We start from the raw sequence: 23713 nt of genomic DNA on the forward strand, positions 1-23713 counted from the left end.
TTTGGTGTTTGCAGCAGCCATTTCAGTTTGATATATCTAATAACTGATGGACACAGTAATATTTCAGGATTGAAATGAGGTTTATTGTACTAACAGAAAATGTGCAATATGCATTAAACCAAAATTTGACTGGTGCAAAAGTATGGGCACCTCAACAGAAAAGTGACATTAATATTTAGTAGATCCTCCTTTTGCAAAGATAACAGCCTCTAGTCGCCTCCTGTAGCTTTTAATCAGTTCCTAGATCCTGGTTGAAGGTATTTTGGACCATTCCTCTTTACAAAACAATTCAAGTTCAGTTAAGTTTGATGGTGGCTGACCATGGACAGCCCGCTTCAAATCATCCCACAGATGTTCAATGATATTCAGGTCTGGGGACTGGGATGGCCATTCCAGAACATTGTAATTGTTCCTCTGCATGAATTCCTGAGTCGATTTGGAGCGGTGTTTTGGATCATTGTCTTGCTGAAATATCCATCCCCGGCGTAACTTCAACTTCGTCACTGATTCTTGAACATTATTCTGAAGAATCTGCTGATACTGAGTGGAATCCATGCGACCCTCAACTTTAACAAGATTCCCGATGCCGGCATTGGCCACACAGCCCCAAAGCATGATGGAACCTCCACCAAATTTTACAGTGGGTAGCATGTGTTTTTCTTGTAATGCTGTTTTTTTTGGACGCCATGCATAATGCCTTTTTGTATGACCAAACAACTCAATCTTTGTTTCATCAGTCCACAGGAACTTCTTCCAAAATGAAGCTGGCTTGTCCAAATGTGCTTTTACATACCTCAGGCGACTCTGTTTGTGGTGTGCTTGCAGAAACGGCTTCTTTCTCATCACTCTCCCATACAGCTTCTCCTTGTGCAAAGTGCGCTGTATTTTTGACCGATGCACAGTGACACCATCTGCAGCAAGATGATGCTGCAGCTCTTTGGAGGTGGTCTGTGTATTGTCCTTGACTGTTCTCACCATTCTTCTTCTCTGCCTTTCTGATATTTTTCTTGGCCTGCCACTTCTGGACTTAACAAGAACTGTCCCTGTGGTCTTCCATTTCCTTACTATGTTCCTCACAGTGGAAACTGACAAGTTAAATCTCTGAGACAACTTTTTGAATCCTTCCCCTGAACAATTATGTTGAACAATCTTTGTTTTCAGATCATTTGAGAGTTGTTTTGAGTAGCCCATGATGCCACTCTTCAGAGGAGATTCAAATAGGAGAACAACTTGCAATTGGCCACCTTAAATACCTTTTCTCATGATTGGATACACCTGGCTATGAAATTCAAAGCTCAGTGAGGTTACAAAACCAATTTTGTGCTTCAGTAAGTCAGTAAAAAGTAGTTAGGGGAATTCAAATCAATAAAATGATAAGGGTGCCCATACTTTTGCACCAGTCAAATTTTGGTTTAATGCATATTGCACATTTTCTGTTAGTACAATAAACCTCATTTCAATCCTGAAATATTACTGTGTCCATCAGTTATTAGATATATCAAACTTAAATGGCTGCTGCAAACACCAAAATATTTAGAACTAAAAATGATTAAGATTAATAGGGGTGCCCAAACTTTTTCATAGGACTGTATGTGCCAGCTACATCCAATTTTGTGCCCAGGTCATAAAAAAGGGAGCATGATGATGTCCAGGAGAGGCATGGCCACGTCCACTGGAGATCGGACAAAAATTATAGACATCATCATAAACTAGCATCACTGCAATTGACGCTAACTTGTAGCTGGCATAGATTTCAGGTATCATTTATACCACAAAGTGGTCACAATGGTTATGAATCTGCTATAGTGAGGACGTGCTGCGCTCCTGCACATATGTCATATTGTTTGGCAGTGCTCTATAACGTTCTTTGTATGTGTGGCTGACTCCTTGTTGGTCTTGCGCGCCTCCCATATGCCCCAGGCAGTTTGTAACAGCTGAATATATTAGCTGCCATACACATCCCATAAATGCATTTGGAAGCCTTGGTCCAGAGAGAGGTGAGTCTGTCTAGTGTAGGGCCCCATCTAAAGAGCTTGCCTTACCGCCAGGCAGATGGGCTCTCACAATTTGATCAAAGCGTGTGCTAAAAACCTCATTTTATGGCTATATATGTAGTAGACATAGTGGTAATATTCTTAGTGCTGCTGCAGCTGTTAGTGTTTGCATGTGTATTCCAGCCGTATACTGCCTTGTTTAGTGAATTGCAACAGATATGTTATGTAGTCAGTTTGTCCACATGTCTCATAGGATTATTAATTTACAGATATAATATTGTCTGCAGTCTGGTTATCGGGGGATAAAATACTGGTACAGAAGAATTCCAGACTTTTCACCTATATTACATACATGTCTAACAAGAATCATCTGCCACAGCAGCAAAATATAATTTAGCAAGGCAAACACTGAACATATGAGTCTAGGCATATCAACTCAGGTTAGGTTCTCATCTGCGTCACAGATTCTGACCGAAAACCGGCAGAGAAAAAAGTCTTTTTCTCTCCACCAGTTTCAGTATAAAAATGGCGGAAACCTGATGGACTATGGAGTCCACGGTTGTCCACAGGTAACCACTGTTTTTCACAGACAGGCTCTCCATCATTTGGGTCCTCCAGGGACCTGAAAACACATAGATCCCAGAGCGAACTGTTCACTCCTGTAGAAATATAATATGGATGGTCAGTGGAGCATACGCTGTACGTACAGTATACGGCCACCACTAACACTAGGTTCACACCTTCATTGGGGTTTCTCTTCTTTGGGTTTGCTTGGAGACCTGAAAAATGGAAACACAATCTGCTTAAAAAGCGGTCCGCCATATTCCCACCCGAAAAATGCACATATATTAAGTGGGATGTGATAAAGCGCAGATGTGAACCTAGCCTTAGTAATTGTTCCCTCCACACAGTATACTACCCCTTCTTTGCTCCCATACAATAAATGCCCCCTTTACAAGCTCACATACAGTAAGTGCCCTTTTTACTGGTCCCTATAGAATATATTTCCCTCACAGAGTGACCATAGGCCACTGCCAAGATGTATTACCCTACAAGGGAGGCACTTAATCTGACAGACGCCATAATATCTGCTATGACTGTTATAGTGGTAGTTCATCCCCTGACTTGATGCATATGTCTTCTATGTGTACAGCAGTTGGAATAACAGTACTCTTATACATTGGTGAGATAGCTCCTTGTTTGCTCAGAATGAATGCTCATTGGTGGTCATTTACCATCCGTCACATTTTCCACCTTTCCCTTGTTTCTCTCTTGAGAGCTGCTCCTGCTTCTCATTGTCTAGAGACTGCAAGGGGGCATTCACACGGAGGAAAATGGTGAGGAATTTGGTGTGGAATTTCAGAGCTGAAAAAAAAAGCCTCCCATTGACTTCAATGGGTTCCTTTTTCTGCTAGCGGAAAAAGAAAACCATTGAAGTCAATGGGAGGCTTTTTTTTCAGCTCTGAAATTCCACACCAAATTCCTCACCATTTTCCTCTGTCTGAATGGACCCTTAGGGCTGTGTGATGTGAAGAGGAAATGACAACGGGGTAACTTCATATCTCGGGTGTTATAAAACGTAGAAACTTGCTTTTGGTGTTGTATGAAAGAGGTGATTTAATAAATGTGTCCTATTGTCCTCTACTAATAAGAGCTTGAAAAACGCTGTGGGGATTATATAAGATTGTAACCATGACTTGGGATCTGACAGATGACCCAATGTGTGATCAAAAGGAGTAGCCCACCAGGAATGGCCCGGTAAAGTCTATGGTCAGTCCACCCCTGGGCATAATTTACTGTGAACTGGTGTTAACCCTTGAGTCTGGCCATTGAAGGGTTAACACCAATGACAGCCTTCCTCCTTGCTCCCGAATAGTTGTGCTTCCTCCCTTCCCTCTGACTCTATATTGTACAACAACAAAAAACATGACCATTCCTTTTACTGTTGTGTCTCTCCTCTAGTTATCTTGCACTTTGTCGATCAGAGTCCTGACTGCACCGTCTACAGGAGTTATATCTTTGCAAAGTGACAACCCACAATAGTGCAAGTCTGCAAGGAAGGCCCCGGCTTCCCGGACACAGCTACAATGGCCTGGTGGAAAGTGAGCGCTGCTGGGAGGGATGTTAACCCTGACCTCACCAGTGAAAGGGAAAGACCTTCCTTCAATGTGGAGACCCTCACTAACATTCTGGATGGAGGCGTGGAAGAGACTCGTGTCAGGAGGGCAGTAGGTAAGGGCTTCTTCTGGATTGTATATAGGGGAACACTCTGTACGACTTTGCTCTACTCAAGTATTCTTCCTTTGTAATATCACTATGTGCCAAATGACAAGCTCTCTGTGGCACTTGGCATATGGCGAGAAACTGATTCAGTCCTTGGGGTGCATTCACATATACTGGTGTATGATAAGTTTTACATCACGGTTCTTGGAAATTTCTCCTTAAATGGTTATGTTATGCAGCAAGTGTTAAGTTCAGTGGCGTAACTACCGTGGTAGCAGCTGTAGCAGCTGCCACAGGGCCCGGGCCATTAGGGGGCCCGGTGACAGCCGCTACCGCTGCGTTTTTTTTTTAAAGTCCGTTACGGGCCCTATTCACTTGCCGATCCTGGCTGGGCCGAGATCGGCAAGTGACACCGCGGGGCCCACAGAGGCTATCATTATACTCGGGGGTCTTTGCAGACCCCCGAGTATAATGATCGGCGGACTGGAGAGGTAAGGTAACATAAAAAACAGTTACTTACCTCTCCATGATCCTGCCAGGCCTCCGTCATTCGTGTTCATTCGTGTCTGACGTCTCTGACGTTACATGACCCAGGCCAGCTTCCCGGGTCATGTGACGTCTGACGTCATTAAAGCTGGACAAGAGCGGCGGCCGACAGGAACAGGTAAGCAACTGTCTCTGCTCTTTTAATGGTTTTAATCCCCCGGGTCTCCGATTATTATACTCTGGGGTCTTTTCAGACCCCAGAGTATAATAAATGTTTATAGGTGTCCACAGTGGGACATATGGGGACACTATTGGGGATAATACTGTGTGTGCAGGGGACACTATGGGGGATAATACTGTGTGCATTGGACACTATAGGGGTTAATACTGTGTGTGCAGGGGACACTATAGGGGTTAATAATACTGTGTGCATTGGACACTATAGGGGTTAATACTGTGTGTGCAGGGGACACTATAGGGGTTAATAATACTGTGTGCAGGGGCCACTATAGGGGTTAATACTGTGTGCATTGGACACTATAGGGGTTAATACTGTGTGTGCATTGGACACTATATGGGTTAATAATACTGTGTGCAGGGGCCACTATAGGGGTTAATACTGTGTGCAGGGGCCACTATAGGGGTTAATACTGTGTGCATTGGACACTATAGGGGTTAATACTGTGTGTGCATTGGACACTATAGGGGTTAATACTGTGTGCAGGGGCCACTATAGGGGTTAATACTGTGTGCATTGGACACTATAGGGGTTAATACTGTGTGTGCAGGGGACACTGTGGGGGATAATACTGTGTGCAGGGCTTACTAAGGGACATAATAGAGTGCGGAGGAGGGGGTCAGTCGAGGTCTTCGGCATCGGTTTGGGGAGGGGGGGCCCCATGTCAAAAGTTCGCCACGGGGCCCCGCCATTCCTAGTTACGCCACTGGTTAAGTTCCTTAAAAAGTCCCCTGTCAAATGTCTGTAGTGTGCTGAGGTCCATACAGCGGACCAAGGTATCTTACACCATCACAGATAGATGTCAGTCATTCATTAGGACCACCCACTGGACACTAACGTATCCACCGTATCTCCTTAGTGAGCACCGTTATTAAGGATCCTGTCTTCAGCCGAGAATACCTGTACTTCAAGACGCGCTCGGAGAGATATGAAGGAGCCATCAGGAACAGCTTACACTTGAAGAAGAAGTTCAAAGAAATGGGATGGGATGAAAATGGCCGGGAGGTTGACTATGTATACAGGTTATTTACTTAGAATCTTATATGTGAACTTAAAGCACACCTCCAGTAATAAATAACTTCATAAACAAATAGCAAAGGTGAAAATAAGTAACTTTCTTTCTGTGTTCTAATAGCCTCTTATCTACAACCTAGCAGGGAATAGTAGAGTGTAACAGCAGCAATTACCTGAGTGTCTTTTCTATCTCTCGTCCCCTATTCATAGCCTAAGTAGCTTCCTGACAAGTGGAGAAGGAAACTGAATTTTTAATAATATATTACAAAGTTTCATATATTAACCTATACTATGCATTTATGAAAAGGTGTTTAGAACTGGGGTTACACTTTAAAGGGATGGTAAATGCAGAATCTAAGCTGGCTATAGGCTTTAAATAAATGTAAGATGCAGAGTCCTAGCCCCCCAAAATTTCAAAAATTCAAATGAAAAAAATTACGTTATATAATTGTTTTATTTATTTTTTGATCATCTCCTAGATTTCAGTCTTGTCTCGCAAATGTTTAAAAATTCTTCTGATTTTAGGGCAATTGGAGGAGAAACAGCCCTTAATATGCACTACTTCTTTATAAGAACAATCAACAACCTGGGCACGGATGAGCAGATTGCCAAGTGGATCCCCCTTGCACGGAATTATAAGATCTTTGGCACCTACGCACAGGCTGAGCTAGGACACGGTAAGTTCTTGTTTGTTCTATCCTGAGGTTATAGACAATGTACACATTGGAAGAAAAGATTCATTATTGTCGACAATATCTAAAGATGTGCTGAGGTAGACACTATGGCCGCAATCTGATGACAATGGATTGTCGCAATATTTTCTCTCCATGTGTAGCAGAGCTGTATTTGTTGCTGTCAGTGATATAATTAAAGAAGATGTTGTCACCAGGTCCCAAATAGAGATGAGCGAGTAGTATTCGATCAAGTAGGTATTCAATCGAATATTACAGGAATTCGAAATACACGTACTGGATCGAGTACCACTCGCTATTCGAATGGAAAAGTTCGATGCAGAACCAGCATTGATTGGCCGAATGCTATACAGTCGGCCAATCAATGCTGGTTCTTCTCCTACCTTTAGAAGTCTTCTCCGTGCAGCTTCCCCGCGGCGTCTTCCCGCTCTGAATTCACTCTGCCAGGCATGGGGCCTGGGCAGAGCCAACTGCGCATGTCCGTTTGTAGTGCGGGCATGCGTAGTCAGCTCTGCCCAGGCCCAATGCCTGGCAGAGTAAATTCAGAGCCAGAAGATGCTGCGGGGACGCTGCACGGAGAAGACTTCTCGGAGGATCCAGTCCGACCCTCACTCGTGGACTTGGTAAGTATAATTTGATCGAACGTTGCCTACCCCTGAAACGAGCATTTTCCCCCCATAGAGTATAATAGGGTTCGATATTCGATTCGAGTAGTCGAATATTGAGCGGCTACTCGAAACGAATATCGAATATCGAACATTTTACTGTTCGCTCATCTCTAGTCCCAAATCAATTTTTAGGATTACACTTCTGACCTATGCACCTATTATGTGAATATAAGCGGTGCTAGAACAGCTGATCTGCGCAGGGTCTGGGTATTGGACCCCGACAGATCACACCACTGATGTCCTATACTGTGAATGGGTCAGAGGTATGCAAATTTGAACTGGGGAGAACAACCCCTTTAAGATTATATAAGGTTATTAAAAGAATTTGTCATCTCCCGACATGTCTATTTGTCTTTTGTCATTAACCCTTCTATTTCTGAAGCACACTTATATTTGACCCACAACTGGAACTTATATAGATGGGCGCTACTACTAGACTAAGTTAGACATATAGCCCAGCTGTGTGGCACTACCATATGGCATCATGGATGGACAGAACATCATATTCATCTACTGTGATCCTGATACAATGTTCCAAATTATCTCACTTGGTATTTTCCATAAACCCCTTCATGACCAATTTTTCCATGGTTGTCCGTTGGTAGGAACCTACTCCTGGGCCTCCAAGCTATCAGACTCTTATAACATGTAACTGTAGACTACTGTCTCGTAATCCATGTCCAAAAAGAAAGAAACGAAAACAAGTAGTCGGGTGTAATAGGAATGTTTTTGTGAGAGAAATCTTACGTATGTGTTATGTATTTTCAGGGACACATCTGCGGGGTTTAGAAACCACGGCCACCTTTGACCCCAATACGCAGGAATTTATAATAGACACGCCGCAGATAACAGCAACAAAATGGTGGCCAGGAGATTGTAAGCCATTTCATTTTTTGCAGTTGCTGTATATATTGTAAAATCTCGTGTAAGTGAACAGGGATTATTTTTTTGTGTTTTTGATATGTACAGTAGGAAAGACCAGCACTCATGCCGTGGTCCTGGCCCAGCTATATAGCAATGGAAAGAACTACGGCATGCATCCATTCATCGTCCAGGTGCGAAGTCTTAAGGACCACTCTCCACTACCAGGTAACACTGAGTTCACAAAACTTTTTGTTTTCACGTGGTGAATCTTGGTCACGTCTGTGCCGGATTTACCAGACTGAACACTACGTGGGGAGACGGACTCCTAGCATTACAGTTATCTATGATGCTAGGGGTCCCTAATATTAGGCTACTAAGTACTCTAAGTTCTAAGGTCTAAGTTCATTTGACCATATTGTCAATGACCTCTTTTCAGGAATATCAGTTGGGGATATTGGTCCTAAGATGGCCTTTGAGCATGCCGACAATGGATACCTCATGATGAGAAACATACGAATCCCAAGAGAAAACATGCTAAGCAGATATTCCCAGGTACACCTGCTTATACAATATGTGGCTTGTAAGGCATGAAGGTAGACTATCCGTCCCCAAATTTGTCACCGACGTAACAGCCTTGGTCGGTCTCTAGAGTCACACCGATCTTTTAAGGAGGCAAAATGGATATAATGATCCGTCACTCGGTATTTGGGGAATTAAGGTGCTCAGAAAAGGCATCTCACCGCCATATTCCATACAGAAAAGATTTCGGTCCAAAGACCTTCATCAGTATAACGGATGCAGGGAAGGTGAACGCATGGACCAAAAAGTTTATAAGTGTAACTTTGGATGCCTGCAATAAACACATAAAATTTTTTCTATTTGAGTGCCAGAAAAATCTTTTCTTTAAGGAGGCAGAAGAAACCTGAAATACAAACACTGAATTTTCTTTAAAATTAAGTAGATTTTTATTGGTGTTTTTTTCACTGGGGAATATATGATAATCCAGTGTGTGATATCTTCATAATCTGACTGTATAATATTGATTTCCTCCTTGTCACCAGGTTCTACCTGACGGCTCCTATTTTAAGAATGGATCTGACAAGATACATTACTTCACTCTGATATATTTGAGGGTCAGCATACTCCGCGGAGAAGTAATGGAGCCTCTGATGAAGGCCTGTACCATCTCTGTCCGATACTCTGCTGTGAGACGCCAGTCAGAATTAAAACCAGGGTATGTTTGCCAATGTTTCATTCTACATACACTGACAAGTAACAATGTTTTGATCTTTTGACTTTCTGGCTCCATATCTCACCATCCACTACAGTTTGGAAAATGAGACTATCATCATTTTATAGACAAAATTGACTCATACAGAAAATTGACTTGCAACTATTTAGCATCTTGTAAGATACTTGCATATAGCTCAGCATTGAGACCACTATCGATCCTGGGCAAGTTGGCTTTTGGCTGTGAAACAACCCCATAGGCTTCTTCCACCTAACTTGACAGTTCCTTCAATTTTTCCATCCGTTAGCCCCCCTTTGCCTTGTTTCTTCAAGACCCATTTGCACCCATCAGAGCAGCACAGTCTATTCTTTTTTTTTTAATGTAGATTGTGAGCCCCATATAAGGATCACAATGTACATTTTTTTCCCTATCGGTATGTCTTTTTTGGAACATGGGATGGAAATCCATGCAAACACAGGGAGAACATACAAACTCCTTGCAGATGTTTTTTTTTTCCCTTGGCGGGATTTGATCACCAGGACTTGCAGTGCTGCAAGGCTAACCACTGAGCCACCGTGTGGCCCAGAGCAACAGTCTATTGACTTATGTCTCATCGCTCCAAATCACCCATTTCTAACATTCTACTGTCCACTTTTCTCTAAATTCGAGCTGATGTTTTTGACCTCTTTCTTCAGGCCACCATTCCAGACTTGTGTAAGGTGCATTGCATGGTGCTTGCATGGATGTCTGTGATCCCACTATTACTAAACATACGAGCCACCTCCACTGCCGTGATAGAACTTGTGATGTACCAACTTGTTGCCTCTGATATTTTGCCTGGACGTCCACCTCTTGGCTTTTGAGTGGATGGACAGACCTCATTTTGTATTCTTCCAACAGTCATGCAACTCTCATGATGCAGCTTGGCAATTTTCTTGGCTGAGAGACCGCTATCGCTGAGCTGGTTGATGCTGTTTCTCGTTCCTTGTGAAATCTTTTTCATGGCTGATCTTCGATTGAACCATTGACCTTTTGCTTGGGAATCAACCTAATAACACACTGAACTATAAGGGAATGTGAGAACAGGTTGTACTTTGTAGTATACAAGAAGAAAAACATTTTTGCACTACCAGGAGCAAAACAGTAACAATGCAGTTATATGACAAGAATCTGCATAAATAATCATATGCTAAATAGTCAAATTTATGTATGAGATCGCCAAGATGATTGTCCATAAAATGATGGTAGTCTTATGTTCCAAGTTGTAGTGGATGGTGAGATATGGAGCCTGAAAGTCAAAAGCTCAAAACACTGTTACCCTTTTGCTTGTCAGTGTATTACCATATATCTCTCCATATATCACCTTATGTATACACTTAAGTCTTCTGTCTTTCATACTACTGTACAACAGATCCTAATGTCACTTATTTTTTGGAAGACAAGAATGACAATAACACCTACAATAGCACAAAGTCTATCACCTATCAGTTGGAGTATACCATACTATAGATCCCTGTGTAAGTAGGCGGATTGGATCACAATGGAGCACCATTTTGGGACTTGGATGCAATGATGGTTTTTTAGTGTGAAAACTATTTTTTTTACATTGTAATTATGTTTTGTGTGAACTATAGACCACCAAGGCTGCCATAATATCAGCCTTATCTCACCCAATTTCTAGCCCTAGTGACTTGACAGGACTCAATTTCTTTTTATTTCTAGTGAGCTCATGGGTTGACTTGGTGACATCAGTCATCCTTAGTCTTTCATAGGCACCTTTATGGGAAGGGGTTATCCACTTTTTACAATCCTTTTTTTTTTTTTGGTAGAAGTGTCCCTTATTGAATTGAGAGTACCCCACTATTCACCTATGGGGACTTAAGTCTCGATACAGCGCCACTGCAGGTGAAAAGTGTAATTATACGGCTTATTTAGATCAATGGACCATCCATATGATACTTGGACATGTTGGGTCTTCGGAAGTAAGAAATACACTTTGTCAACACTCAAGCCTACAGATAATGGTTGTGGCCAGGTGGTCTTCCTACTCTCTAAAATGGTAATGTTATGTGTTTTGGGGGTTCATGTTTTCTTTAATTGTTAATTAAATCTTTATGCGTTTCCATTAGGGACAGAGAACCAAAAATCCTTGAGTACCAAACTCAGCAACAAAAACTATTACCCCTCGTGGCGACATGTTATGCCACCAATTTTACAGTTCAATACATGGAGAAATTTTATGACGAGGTGTATGGCGAGATTCAGAAGGAGAACTTTAACTCAGTTCCTGAGGTACTGTGATAATTTTGGTAAATTTTGGAACTTGTATATTATATAACTGGCAGGAGATGAGTATATAAGAATGACATTTAAGAAGTGACTTGTATAATATGGATGATGTGTGCACTACCTGCCAGAAGTTTCTGTAAATGAATCTATTATTGAGACAGACACAATAAGTTGGAATTAGAGATGAGCGAACAGTGTTCTATCGAACACATGTTCGATCGGATATCAGGGTGTTCGCCATGTTCGAATCGAATCGAACACCGCGTGGTAAAGTGCGCCAAAATTCGATTCCCCTCCCACCTTCCCTGGCGCCTTTTTTGCACCAATAACAGCGCAGGGGAGGTGGGACAGGAACTACGACACCGGGGGCATTGAAAAAAATTGGAAAAAGTCATTGGCTGCCGAAATCAGGTGACCTCCATTTTAGACAAATAGTGGATTTCAAATCCGGGTCATATGAGAATGTGAACTTTGTGACTAAGAGACAGGGATAGCTGTACAGGCAGGGATAGCTAGGGATAACCTTTATTTAGGGGGGAATGTTATTAAAAATAACTTTTTGGGGCTCTATCGGGTGTGTAATTGTGATTTTTGTGAGATAAACTTTTTCCCATAGGGATGCATTGGCCAGCGCTGATTGGCCGAATTCCGTACTCTGGCCAATCAGCGCTGGCCAATGCATTCTATTAGCTTGATGAAGCAGAGTGTGCACAAGGGTTCAAGCGCACCCTCGGCTCTGATGTAGCAGAGCCGAGGCTGCACAAGGGTTCAAGCGCACCCTCGGCTCTGATGTAGGAGAGCCGAGGGTGCACTTGAACCCTTGTGCACCCTCAGCTCTGCTACATCAGAGCCGAGGGTGCGCTTGAACCCTTGTGCACACTCTGCTTCATCAAGCTAATAGAATGCATTGGCCAGCGCTGATTGGCCAATGTATTCTATTAGCCTGATGAAGTAGAGCTGAATGTGTGTGCTAAGCACACTCATTCAGCACTGCTTCATCACGCCAATACAATGCATTAGCCAGTGCTGATTGGCCAGAGTACGGAACTCGACCAATCAGCGCTGGCTCTGCTGGAGGAGGCGGAGTCTAAGATCGCTCCACACCAGTCTCCATTCAGGTCCGACCTTAGACTCCGCCTCCTCCGGCAGAGCCAGCGCTGATTGGCCGAAGGCTGGCCAATGCATTCCTATGCGAATGCAGAGACTTAGCAGTGCTGAGTCAGTTTTGCTCAACTACACATCTGATGCACACTTGGCACTGCTACATCAGATGTAGCAATCTGATGTAGCAGAGCCGAGGGTGCACTAGAACCCCTGTGCAAACTCAGTTCACGCTAATAGAATGCATTGGCCAGCGCTGATTGGCCAATGCATTCTATTAGCCCGATGAAGTAGAGCTGAATGTGTGTGCTAAGCACACACATTCAGCACTGCTTCATCACACCAATACAATGCATTAGCCAGTGCTGATTGGCCAGAGTACGGAATTCAGCCAATCAGCGCTGGCTCTGCTGGAGGAGGCGGAGTCTAAGGTCGGACCTGAATGGAGACTGGTGTGGAGCGATCTTAGACTCCGCCTCCTCCAGCAGAGCCAGCGCTGATTGGTCGAGTTCCGTACTCTGGCCAATCAGCACTGGCCAATGCATTTCTATGGGGAAAAGTTAGCTTGCGAAAATCGCAAACTGACAGGGATTTCCATGAAATAAAGTGACTTTTATGCCCCCAGACATGCTTCCCCTGCTGTCCCAGTGTCATTCCAGAGGTGTTGGCATCATTTCCTGGGGTGTCATAGTGGACTTGGTGACCCTCCAGACACGAATTTGGGTTTCCCCCTTAACGAGTTTATGTTCCCCATAGACTATAATGGGGTTCGAAACCCATTCGAACACTCGAACAGTGAGCGGCTGTTCGAATCGAATTTCGAACCTCGAACATTTTAGTGTTCGCTCATCTCTAGTTGGAATCAATGCTTTAGTTTCTTACATTGTCTCACGTCTCTCTATATATTCAGCTCCACGCTCTCGCTGCTGGAATGAAGGCTCTTCTTACAGAGATCTGTTCGAATGGCGTAGAAGTCTGCCGCAAGGCATGTGGGGGCCAAGGCTACTCCCTGTACAGCGGTCTACCCTCTCTATATACCAAAGTTACGGCTTCATGTACTTACGAAGGGGAGAATACCGTCCTGCACTTGCAAGTTGCAAGGTGACACTATATAGCAATGTCTGATACCAATAAAGAAGATTTTCTTGTATTTTCTCTGTTCATTGTAACTTTTTTTCTTTTCTAGATTTTTGATTAAATGTTTTGCTGGTGCCCAGTTGGGGAGACCATTACCCACTAGCACAGCCTATCTGTCCTCCCAAGGCGCTGGTACATGCCAGGCAAGGACACCTGCTGACTTCCTGACTCCAGAGATATACATGAAGGCATATGAGGATAGGGCGTACAGGTACGTGATCGGTGTCAATGAAATTACTGAACTTTTAGGAATATTGTAGCTTCTGGTTCTAACCATGTATAGAAGCACATTACAGGACCATAGGAAAATTGTTGATGGCAGAATAGAATAAGCCAGAATATAGGTAAGGGGATAGCAGTATATGGCACATGGCTAAACCCCCAGCAAGCAGATAACTTTGTCTCCTATTGGCACATGATGCAGTTGAAGCAAAGTATTGTCCATCCATATGGCATTGGAAGTTACATAAAGAGTAGAACCCACCTGATATAAGGCTGTTTGGCCGATGGTTCATTAAAGGGGTTGTCCCATCACAAGGATCCTATCTATACTGATAGTTTATGTGGATCTAAGACTTTTCCTAAATACACTGCTTTATCAAAACTGCTTTGTTTGGCCGCTATCTTAATTTATTCACTTCATTGTTTACACTCCGTTTCTATAGCCCTTGCGATTATCTGCTCATTTGTCAAGTGATGTAGCTGCCTGCTCTCAGGGGGGAGAGGCTGGGAGCAGCTCTGAGCTGTTTGTGTCTGATAAGTAGCGGAGCTTCTCAGATAGGGGAGATGAAAGCTCCGGGATTTCTGAGTTCTTATCAGTCAGTTTAATTGAATTCGGCTGATAAGGGCTGAGATAGGGAGTCCGTTACCTCTGTATGTAATGCAAACTGACTCAAATCCAGCTCTGTTACATCAGCTTAACACTGTGGTGATTCATTTACAACCAATCCTGTGCAAGTGAAACCCCGCCCACCTATGTGCCGAGAAAAGCAGGAAGTGAATGGAGCACAGAGCCTGTAGGTTGGTGAACAAGCGGCATGAGAATACCCCTTTAAGTAACATGCATCTGGGCAGTTACAGGTTATGTGGATACATTTCTACTTGGATACAGCACTTTGTGCTGTCAGCAGAGGTGATGTCTCAAGATGGAAGATTTGTGATGCTTTATGGACCACATAATGACATTCACTCACTCTAGTGGCTCAATGTACAAATAACAGTCACATCTTCTACCTACATAAAATTCATCCGTCATTTGTACAATTTTTTTTTTTTTTTTCAGACTTATCGCATTGTCGGCACACAAAATTCAGAACTTAGTAAGGTCAGGGATGGAGCAATACTTGGCATGGAACAGCACGTCTGTGGAGCTTGTAAAAGCCTCAATAGTAAGTGTCTACTTACATTATACCACATGTGGGGGCAGATCTACCAATCCTGCCCAATTTGGAGACCATGTATATTTAACGTGCCAGATTTATCACAGTGGCTCAAGCTTTTTGGATGCTTTTGTCTAGTACGTTGTACTAGGTTGTATCAAAATTTATACACCAATAACTCTAAACCACACCCACTTGGCTAAACACATTTGAATAATATTATGCTGAGGCCCCACATTGCAGGTTTTTTTTTTTTTGCAGATTTTGATGCAGTTTTTTTTAGGTAAAGCCAGGGGTGGATTGAGTAGATGGAAGTATAAGAGTTTCTTAGACATTACCCATTCCTCTATGGTCACTCTTGGTTTTGGCTCAAAAAAGTGCAATAAAATCCCTTTCACAGACCTGATTCGTCCATTGAGATGTAAAGATCCCACATGGATCTGTGAAACATATGGCCGCCATTGTGCTCAGATTTGTGACTATAGTGTCATTCATTTTTGTAGCGTGATCCATTGGTCCACCCAGCTGATGTTTCTGTGTCTTCTAGGCTCATTCACACTTCTTCACAGTGAAGATTTTTACCTCCATTCTGAATTCAGTCTCTGATCAACCTGACATTAAAGCTGTTCTGAAGCAGCTGTGTGACCTGTACGCTTTACATGGAATATTCACAAGTGCTGGAGACTTCTTACAACATGGATATCTATCAGGGAAACAAGTGGACATGGCCACTACAGCTTACCTAGGCCTCTTGGCTGAGCTCAGGTGAGTAACTCCAGAGTTGGTGAAGGTTGGCTCTAGAGGTGTTCCTTATGGAAATGAATAGATTAGTAGATTAATGGGGTTAGGACATTTTTCTAAACTTTGCTTCTAGTTTAAGCTTTTCCCTTTTATTTTCAGGAAGGATGCCGTCCCACTAGTCGATGCTTTTGATTTTGCAGATGAAGAGTTGCTATCAGCCCTTGGATCCTATGATGGGAATGTGTATCATAACCTGCTGGAGTGGGTTCAGAAAGATCCAGACAACAAGAAGGTGAGGTCCAAGTGTGTTGGAGACAGATATTCCAGCACTGTTTTTATATAAGGTGGTCTATGTTGAGAATGGAGCACAGGACCTCCATGGTGGCCCCTTTGCAGTAGTTTCCTGCAGTATCTTGTTGAACTGCAATAAATGCCACTGATGGGGCCCCATGGGTTGAACTCCATGTTCCAGCAAATTTTAGCTATATCAGATGGAGATTCCCCTATAAGAGGATATGTACATATTCTGAACTGCATGGAATTGAACATATGCAAGGGGAAAGAGCAGGAGGTTTGTCGGAGTGTTTGTGGTTGCAGTGACAAGGATTTCGACTAGATCTGGCTATCCTCCAAGGCTAATGCAGGGCTATGAGGGCATGCAGGGTACCTGATGGTGCCAGTAGTGTTCCCCATGTCATGTCCTAGTGGTTGTAAACCCTCCGAAGCCTGATGGTGATTTTAGTGTCCATGATGATCATACAATAGTAAGACTCAGGAGACAAGGTTATGCAGAACAAGGTCATTCACTGTGTTTCCTGAGATAGAACAAGGTAAATGCTTCCAGATCCTGGAGGTACAGGAGTTACGATTCCTAAAGAGCACCACCGAGGTGGGGTGTTACTGTACCTGAGTCTGCATCTTTTACAGGTTTTTTGCATTCTCGATCAGATTTCACATTACAAAGCTATTTTCCTCTTACAGAATGGCACCCAGCAGAGCATGGTACAGTGGCACATGGGGTGGATGTGACTCTGCTATATATATAAGACCTTAGGGTAGCAGTTTGCAGCCTTCAGCACTCCAGTTTTTGTGAAATTACAACTTCCAACATGAACATGTACTTGGATTTTCTTGGAACTCCCATAGAAGTGAATGGAGCATCTTGTGAGTTGTGGTTTCAGAACAGCTAGAGAATTTAAGGTATGTTTACTGGACAGCTTCAGAACCTCAGACACGGGTCCACACACAGATTATCCTTGTTCGATGGGGATAAACCGCAGTTTCTGCCTCATTTTGTGACATCCGACTTTTTTTTATTTACATTTTTTATACGGCACAGCTTCCAACTTAAATTTGGTGCACATTTTGGTGCAGAGAGCACACAACAAAATTCATGTAAAAAACAATGTGTTGGCTGTTCATATCCTTATTTTCTCACTTATTTCGTTGGGGGAAACAGCAGCATGGGCATAGACGTGGCCGCTAGGAGGCTGACACTACGAGTAGTAAAAGCTGTCCGCTCCACCTCTGGGCTATATCCTCTCCACAGTGCTAGCCAGTATTAACCTGGTGTCCGTAAGAGGCAGACATGACCTGACTCAGATCTTTCTGTCTTACATCACTTTTATTTTTTCTTCTCTTTAAAGCGCAAGGGGTCTTTAGTGTATACGCCACACTAGTCGTATCCCCATGCGGTCGCACCACTCTATATACAGTGCGCCACTGGTCACCCAGTCCCCACTCGCTGCGTTTGTGGCTGGAATGCCGGTGACCCCTCTTCCTTGTGCAAGACTCATTGAAGGAGTGACCCTGCGGCACCCAAAGACAGCAAATAAGTTGAATGTGATAATTCCTCCAAGAAAAACAAACTGACCAGCTTGCGGATGAATTTGAACTTCCTTTGCTGGTTCGGCTACCTCATTAAAGAGAAATCCTGTCTCGAGTCCTATCAGCACATGAAATTCCTGGACATGATTGTAGGCACGCATCGGGGCAAGATCCTCTTCTCAGAGTTCAAGGTCCTGGCCCTTTTGGTCTGGTGTGTGCCAATTTCGGAGGAACTCTCCACGATCTCTTTGGTTTTCCTTGAAGATTCTGGGCATGATGGTTTTTACCTTCAAGGCCGTCCCTTTTGCTCACTTCCACAAGCTTCCTCTGCAATTGGCAATTCTGGCCCGTTGGGTTTGCCAAGGGATTCTTTCATGGCTCTCCATCCCAGGAGTCTCTCAGGGGAAGACCTTTCTTACCCTCTGTTGGCAGGTGATCTCTACCGCTGGGAGCTGTCATCAGTGCCTTGACCATTCAGAGCCTGTGGTCCAAATCCGCAACATTGCTCCATATCAACCTTGTGGAACTGAGAGCCATCTTCCTAGCTCTGTCTCCTCTCTCCTCCAAGGGTGTCTGGTAAGAGTCTAGACCGACAAATCCATTGCAGTTGCATACTTGAACCATTAAGGGGGCGCCAGGAGCCGTGCAGCCTTTCAAGAAGCATCCCGCCCTCTTCTTTGGGTGGAGCATCACGTTCCAGCTCTGTTGGCAGTCTATATTCCAGTCGAGGACAATTGGGCGGCAGACTACCTCAGTCTGGGTAAGTGGTTGCTTCATAAGAAGATCTTTTTACAGTCATGCTCCCAGGGTTTTCAATGGGGGACACAGATCCCATCCTTGTTTTCTTGTTGTTCCTGGGCCAGGCTGCTTTGGTTCGTTTTTGGGTTTGGGAACATGGTGATGTTGGTTAGTATAGGCCAGCGGAGGAGCCAACATATTTTACTACTCCTTAGTGTCAGCCTCTTAGTGGCCAGGTCTATACCCATAGTTCTGTGTCCCCCGATAAATAAAACGAGAAAAGGATTTTAAGGTAAGCTCAAAAATCCAATTATTTTACATTCTTGCCACTTACATGCTCAATGGGATAATATACCTATTTCTAATCTACTTGCAGGAGAATTCAGTGTTTGAGACTTACCTGAAGCCATACCTGCAAAGCAACCCCTCCAAATTATAAAGAGGACGCTCGCAGAAGATCCCAACGCCACATTACATGATCTCATAATATCCCATGGTGTTGTGTTTCTATGTTACTTATGTGTCACTCTTCATGGATGATTTTTAGAATGTTTTTGATCACTGCTGGGAATTACAAGGTATATGTGGTGCAGAATCATAGAGGGAAGCTTTGCCTGATGCATCTGTGCTGCCATCTGCTGGTATCTGGAAACAAAGAAGTAATGTATCTGAAATGTAAAACAGAAACATAAATAAAGATATTGACTAATTATAAATTTTACAAAAAAAATGTATTATTTACATAACTCATGATAGAGGGAGAAACATCAACTATACTACGAACAAAAAGAAGAGTAATGGCCCAAACTGGCAACTATGTGATCAAAACTGGGGCAGATTAAGCTCCCATAATTCATAGAAAAGAAAACAATTGAGGTCTTCTGCGTCATCAAAAGTCTGTTCAGATGGCAGTATGGTGACAGTGGTGTTATTTTAGGTTGTAGCCCTTCTTGAATAGGTGAGTCTTCAGGGTCTTGTTGAAGCTTGGAAGGCCCCCTCTGACAGTACAGGGCTATGGACGAGAACTGTCAGGGGGGCCATTCCTCACAGCCCAGCTAGACTGCCAGTAATGCTCTTCTGACAGTGGGCAGGCATCATTGCCGTTATAATTCAGCACACTGTTAGCGGTATATAAAACCGCATGTGCATGAGGACATGAAAGGTCCTATTTAAGGTGGACTGGAGGGGGCGAGAACATTCGCTGGAAGGTCATGGAGAAGGGAGTTACAGTAGTCTAAGTGGCAGATTATGGATTAGCAATTTTTGGAGTTTCAGGGGTGAGAAACTAGTGGATTTAATGGATGTTCTTGCATTGGGGGAGCAGGAGGTGTTGAGGGTTTGAAGATTCCTGAACTTCCACAAGGTTTGTTGTTGGGGCAAGGAATGTGCAAGACCTCCATAGGAGAGGGAAGCAGGGGAGGTAGTGTCTGAAGGTGTCAGCCATGTTTTTGTGATGCTGAGTAATGAAAATTCACAAGAAATAAAGAAGTCATGGATGTAATTAAGTTTATTACATAAGGAACGAGCGTTCCACAGTGCACTGAAGAGGGAGGGGGGAGATGTCTGAGGGACAGAAGCAAGGGAAATAGATGTAATAATAATAATAATAATAATTAATAATTAATAATAATGATAAAAAATGTAAGATTTAGGGGTCTTCATGCTCTGATCCTGGTTGTGTGGTAAGATCTGACACTAGGAATGTGCTGGGCTGGTCCAGGATTAGGAGATATGTCCCCAGAAGTAAGGAGTAGCATGGAGAGGGACAGCAGGGGATAGCATGGAGAGTGTAGGGTTGTGTGTTTCTGGGGCGGAAAGCCTGCAGGTTTGTCAGTAGCTGTACAGAGAAGGTCAGATGGTGGTGTAGGAGAGATGAAGAGATAAAGATTTTGTTACTGACAATGGTGGTTTGGTGTGTTTAAGAACAATGATGATTCAAGTGATAAGCATTCTTGTTTGACAATAATAAGGTTTTGGTCTGGTGTTTGTTTTTTTTTTAAATCTTCAGTTCCATTTTGGTCTAATTCTTACGCTAGGTTCACACCTGCGTTCTTCTTTCCGTTCTGTGCTTTCCGTCTTCTGCATGCCAGAAGACGGAAAGCACAGACCGGGTCCGGCCGTGAGCGGCGGTGAGCGTTTTATGCTCTCCGCCGCGAAACCGGATTTTTTTTATCCGGACACAGAGTACTGCATGTCCGACTCTGTGTCCGGATTATAAAACCCTGTTTCACGGCGGAGAGCGCAAAACGCTCACCACCGCTCACGGCCGGACATCTCTCTCACCCATTCAAATGAATGGGTGAGAGAGACTCCTGCAGGTTTCCGTCTCCTGCCTCTGTTTTAGGCAGGAAACGGAAACCTGCAGTACGGACACCACAACGCAGATGTGAACGAGCCCTTACCTAGCTCTGGTCTGTCCACTTTAGAAGTTTCACAACACATTTCAGCATTTACATACCTTCTTCAAGTGCATAGAAATAGTTCTAACAATAATAAATAGATAAATAAATACAAATATCCAGTGTATAATAAAACTGATCTCACTGAAAAAAAAAGATCACAAAAGAATGTGTGTGTAAAACTTTACATAAATATATACGTATATACAGTACAGATCAAAATTTTGGACACACCTTCTCATACAAAGAGTTTTCTGTATTTTCATGACTATGACAATTGTAGATTCACACTGAAGGCATCAAAACTATGAATTATCACATGTGGAATTATATACTTAACAAAAAAGTGGGAAATAACTGAAAATATGTCTTATATTCTCGGTTCTTCAAAGTAGCCACCTTTTGCTTTGATTACTGCTTTGCACACTGTTGGGATTCTCTTGATGAGCTTCAAGAGGTAGTCACCTGAAATGGCCTTCCAACAGTGTTGAAGGAGTTTCCAGAGATGCTTAGCACTTGTTGGCCGTTTTGCCTTCACTCTGTAGTCCAGGTCACCCCAAACCATCTCTATTATGTATAGGTCTGGTGACTATGGAGGGCAGGTCATCTGGCGTAGCACCCCATCACTCTCCTTCTTGGTCAAATAGCCCTTACACAGCCTGGAGTTGTGTTTGGCGTCATTGTCCTATTGAAAAATAAATGATGGTCCAACTAAATGCAAACCGGATGGAATAGCATGCCGCTGCAAGATGCTGTGGTAGCCATGCTGGTTCAGTATGCCTACAATTTTGAATAAATCCCCAACAGTGTCACCAGCAAAGCCCCCCCACACCATCACACCTCCTCCTCCATGCTTCACGGTGGTAACCAGGCATGTAGAGTCCATCCGTTCACCTTTTCTGCGTCACACAAAGACACAGTGGTTGGAACCAAAGATCACAAATTTGGACTCATCAGACCAAAGCACAGATTTCCACTGGTCTAATGTCTATTCCTTGTGTTCTTTAGCCCAAACAAGTCTCTTCTGCTTGTTCCCTGTCCTTAGCAGTGGTTTTCTAGCAGCTATTTTACCATGAAGGCCTGCTGCACAAAGTCTCCTCTTACCAGTTGTTGTAGAAATGTGTCCGCTGTTAGAACTCTGTGTGGCATTGACCTGGTCTCTAATCTGAGCTGCTGTTAACCTGCGATTTCTGAGGCTGGTGACTCGGATGAACTTATCCTCCGCAGCAGAGGTGACTCTGGGTCTTCCTTTCCTGGGGCGGTCCTTAGCCTCCGCAGCAGAGCTGACTCTTGGTCTTCCTTTCCTGGGGCGGTCCTCATGTGAGCCAGTTTCTTTGTAGCGCTTGATGGTTTTTGCAACTGCACTTGGGGATACTTTCAAAGTTTTCCCAATTTTTCAGATTGACTGACCTTCATTTCTTAAAGTACTGATGGCCACTCGTTTTTCTTTACTCAGCTGCTTTTTTCTTGCCATAATACAAATTCTTACAGTCTATTCAGTAGGACTATCAGCTGTGTATCCACTTGACTTCTGCACAACACAACTGATGGTCCCAACCCCATTTATAAGGCAAGAAAACCCACTTATTAAACCTGACAGGGCACACCTGTGAAGTGAAAACCATTTCCGGTGACTACCTCTTGAAGCTCATCAAGAGAATGCCAAGAGTGTGCAAAGCAGGAATCAAAGCAAAAGGTGACTACTTTGAAGAACCGAGAATATAAGACAGATTTTCAGTTGTTTCACACTTTTTGGTTAAGTATATAATTCCACATGTGTTAATTCATAGTTGTGATGCCTTCAGTGTGAATCTACAATTTTCATAGTCATGAAAATACAGGAAACTCTTTGAATGGGAAGGTGTGTCCAAACTTTTGGTCTGTACTGTAAGTTAAGGCATCAATCAGGTAAATCATCACATAAATACAATTTATATCAAACGTGAAACAATCTGAAAATCACATGTTCAGAAAATTTGCCCGCACTACAAGCGGACATGCGCAGTCGGCTCTGCCCAGGCCCGATGCCTGGCAGAGTGAATGAAGAGCCGGAAGACGCCGCGGGAACGCGGCACGGAGAAGACTTCTAAAGGTAGGAGAAGAACCAGCATTGATTGGCCGACTGTATAGTATTCGGCCAATCAATGCTGGTTCTGCATCGAACTTTTACATTTGAACAGCGAGTGGTACTCAATCAAGTACAAGTATTTCAAATACCGTAGTATTCGATCAAATACCTACTCGATCGAGTACTACTCGCTCATCTCTAATAATAAGACTACAGCTAGATCTGTTCCTCCATTTATGAAATCAGTTCATAGATTAATACATGTGCCCCAGTGTGTCTTATATGTCCATTTTTTTAATGTTCTCTTAATGTTTTAATTCAATGTTCTCTTGGTTATAAATAGCACGGTTATAGTTTTACACCATTATTCTAAATATGACGTATACATGGGAGATAATAATAATAATTTTATTTATATAACGCAAACATATTCCACAGCACTTTACAAATCAGAGGAGAAATGAACCGACAATATAAGACATTATAATGTAATAGGATAATTAATATATCAAACAATAGGAGTGAGGGCCCTGCTCGCAAGAGCTTACAATCTATGGGGATAAAAGGTACAATGTGTGATCAAAAGGAGCAGCCCATCAGAAATCTTTCCTGTAAAGCATATGG

At 43.2% G+C, this 23713-nt stretch overlaps 1 protein-coding gene across 1 annotated transcript; it reads left to right on the forward strand.

The window, feature by feature from the left end:
• The first annotated feature begins 4029 nt into the window (after positions 1-4029).
• Positions 4030-19194, forward strand: LOC142218917 (peroxisomal acyl-coenzyme A oxidase 2-like). Its single transcript, XM_075287909.1, has 14 exons — positions 4030-4226; positions 5801-5963; positions 6481-6632; positions 8084-8191; positions 8285-8404; positions 8616-8731; positions 9241-9413; positions 11540-11702; positions 13711-13901; positions 13987-14148; positions 15220-15325; positions 15864-16081; positions 16217-16349; positions 18999-19194. Exons 1-14 carry the CDS (start codon positions 4082-4084, stop codon positions 19059-19061), a joined length of 2013 nt encoding a protein of 670 aa, XP_075144010.1. The 5' UTR covers positions 4030-4081; the 3' UTR covers positions 19062-19194.
• The last annotated feature ends 4519 nt before the right edge of the window (positions 19195-23713 follow it).

The sequence above is a fragment of the Leptodactylus fuscus genome, chromosome 9 (assembly GCF_031893055.1).
Source record: "Leptodactylus fuscus isolate aLepFus1 chromosome 9, aLepFus1.hap2, whole genome shotgun sequence".
Classification (NCBI taxonomy): Eukaryota; Metazoa; Chordata; class Amphibia; order Anura; family Leptodactylidae; genus Leptodactylus; species Leptodactylus fuscus.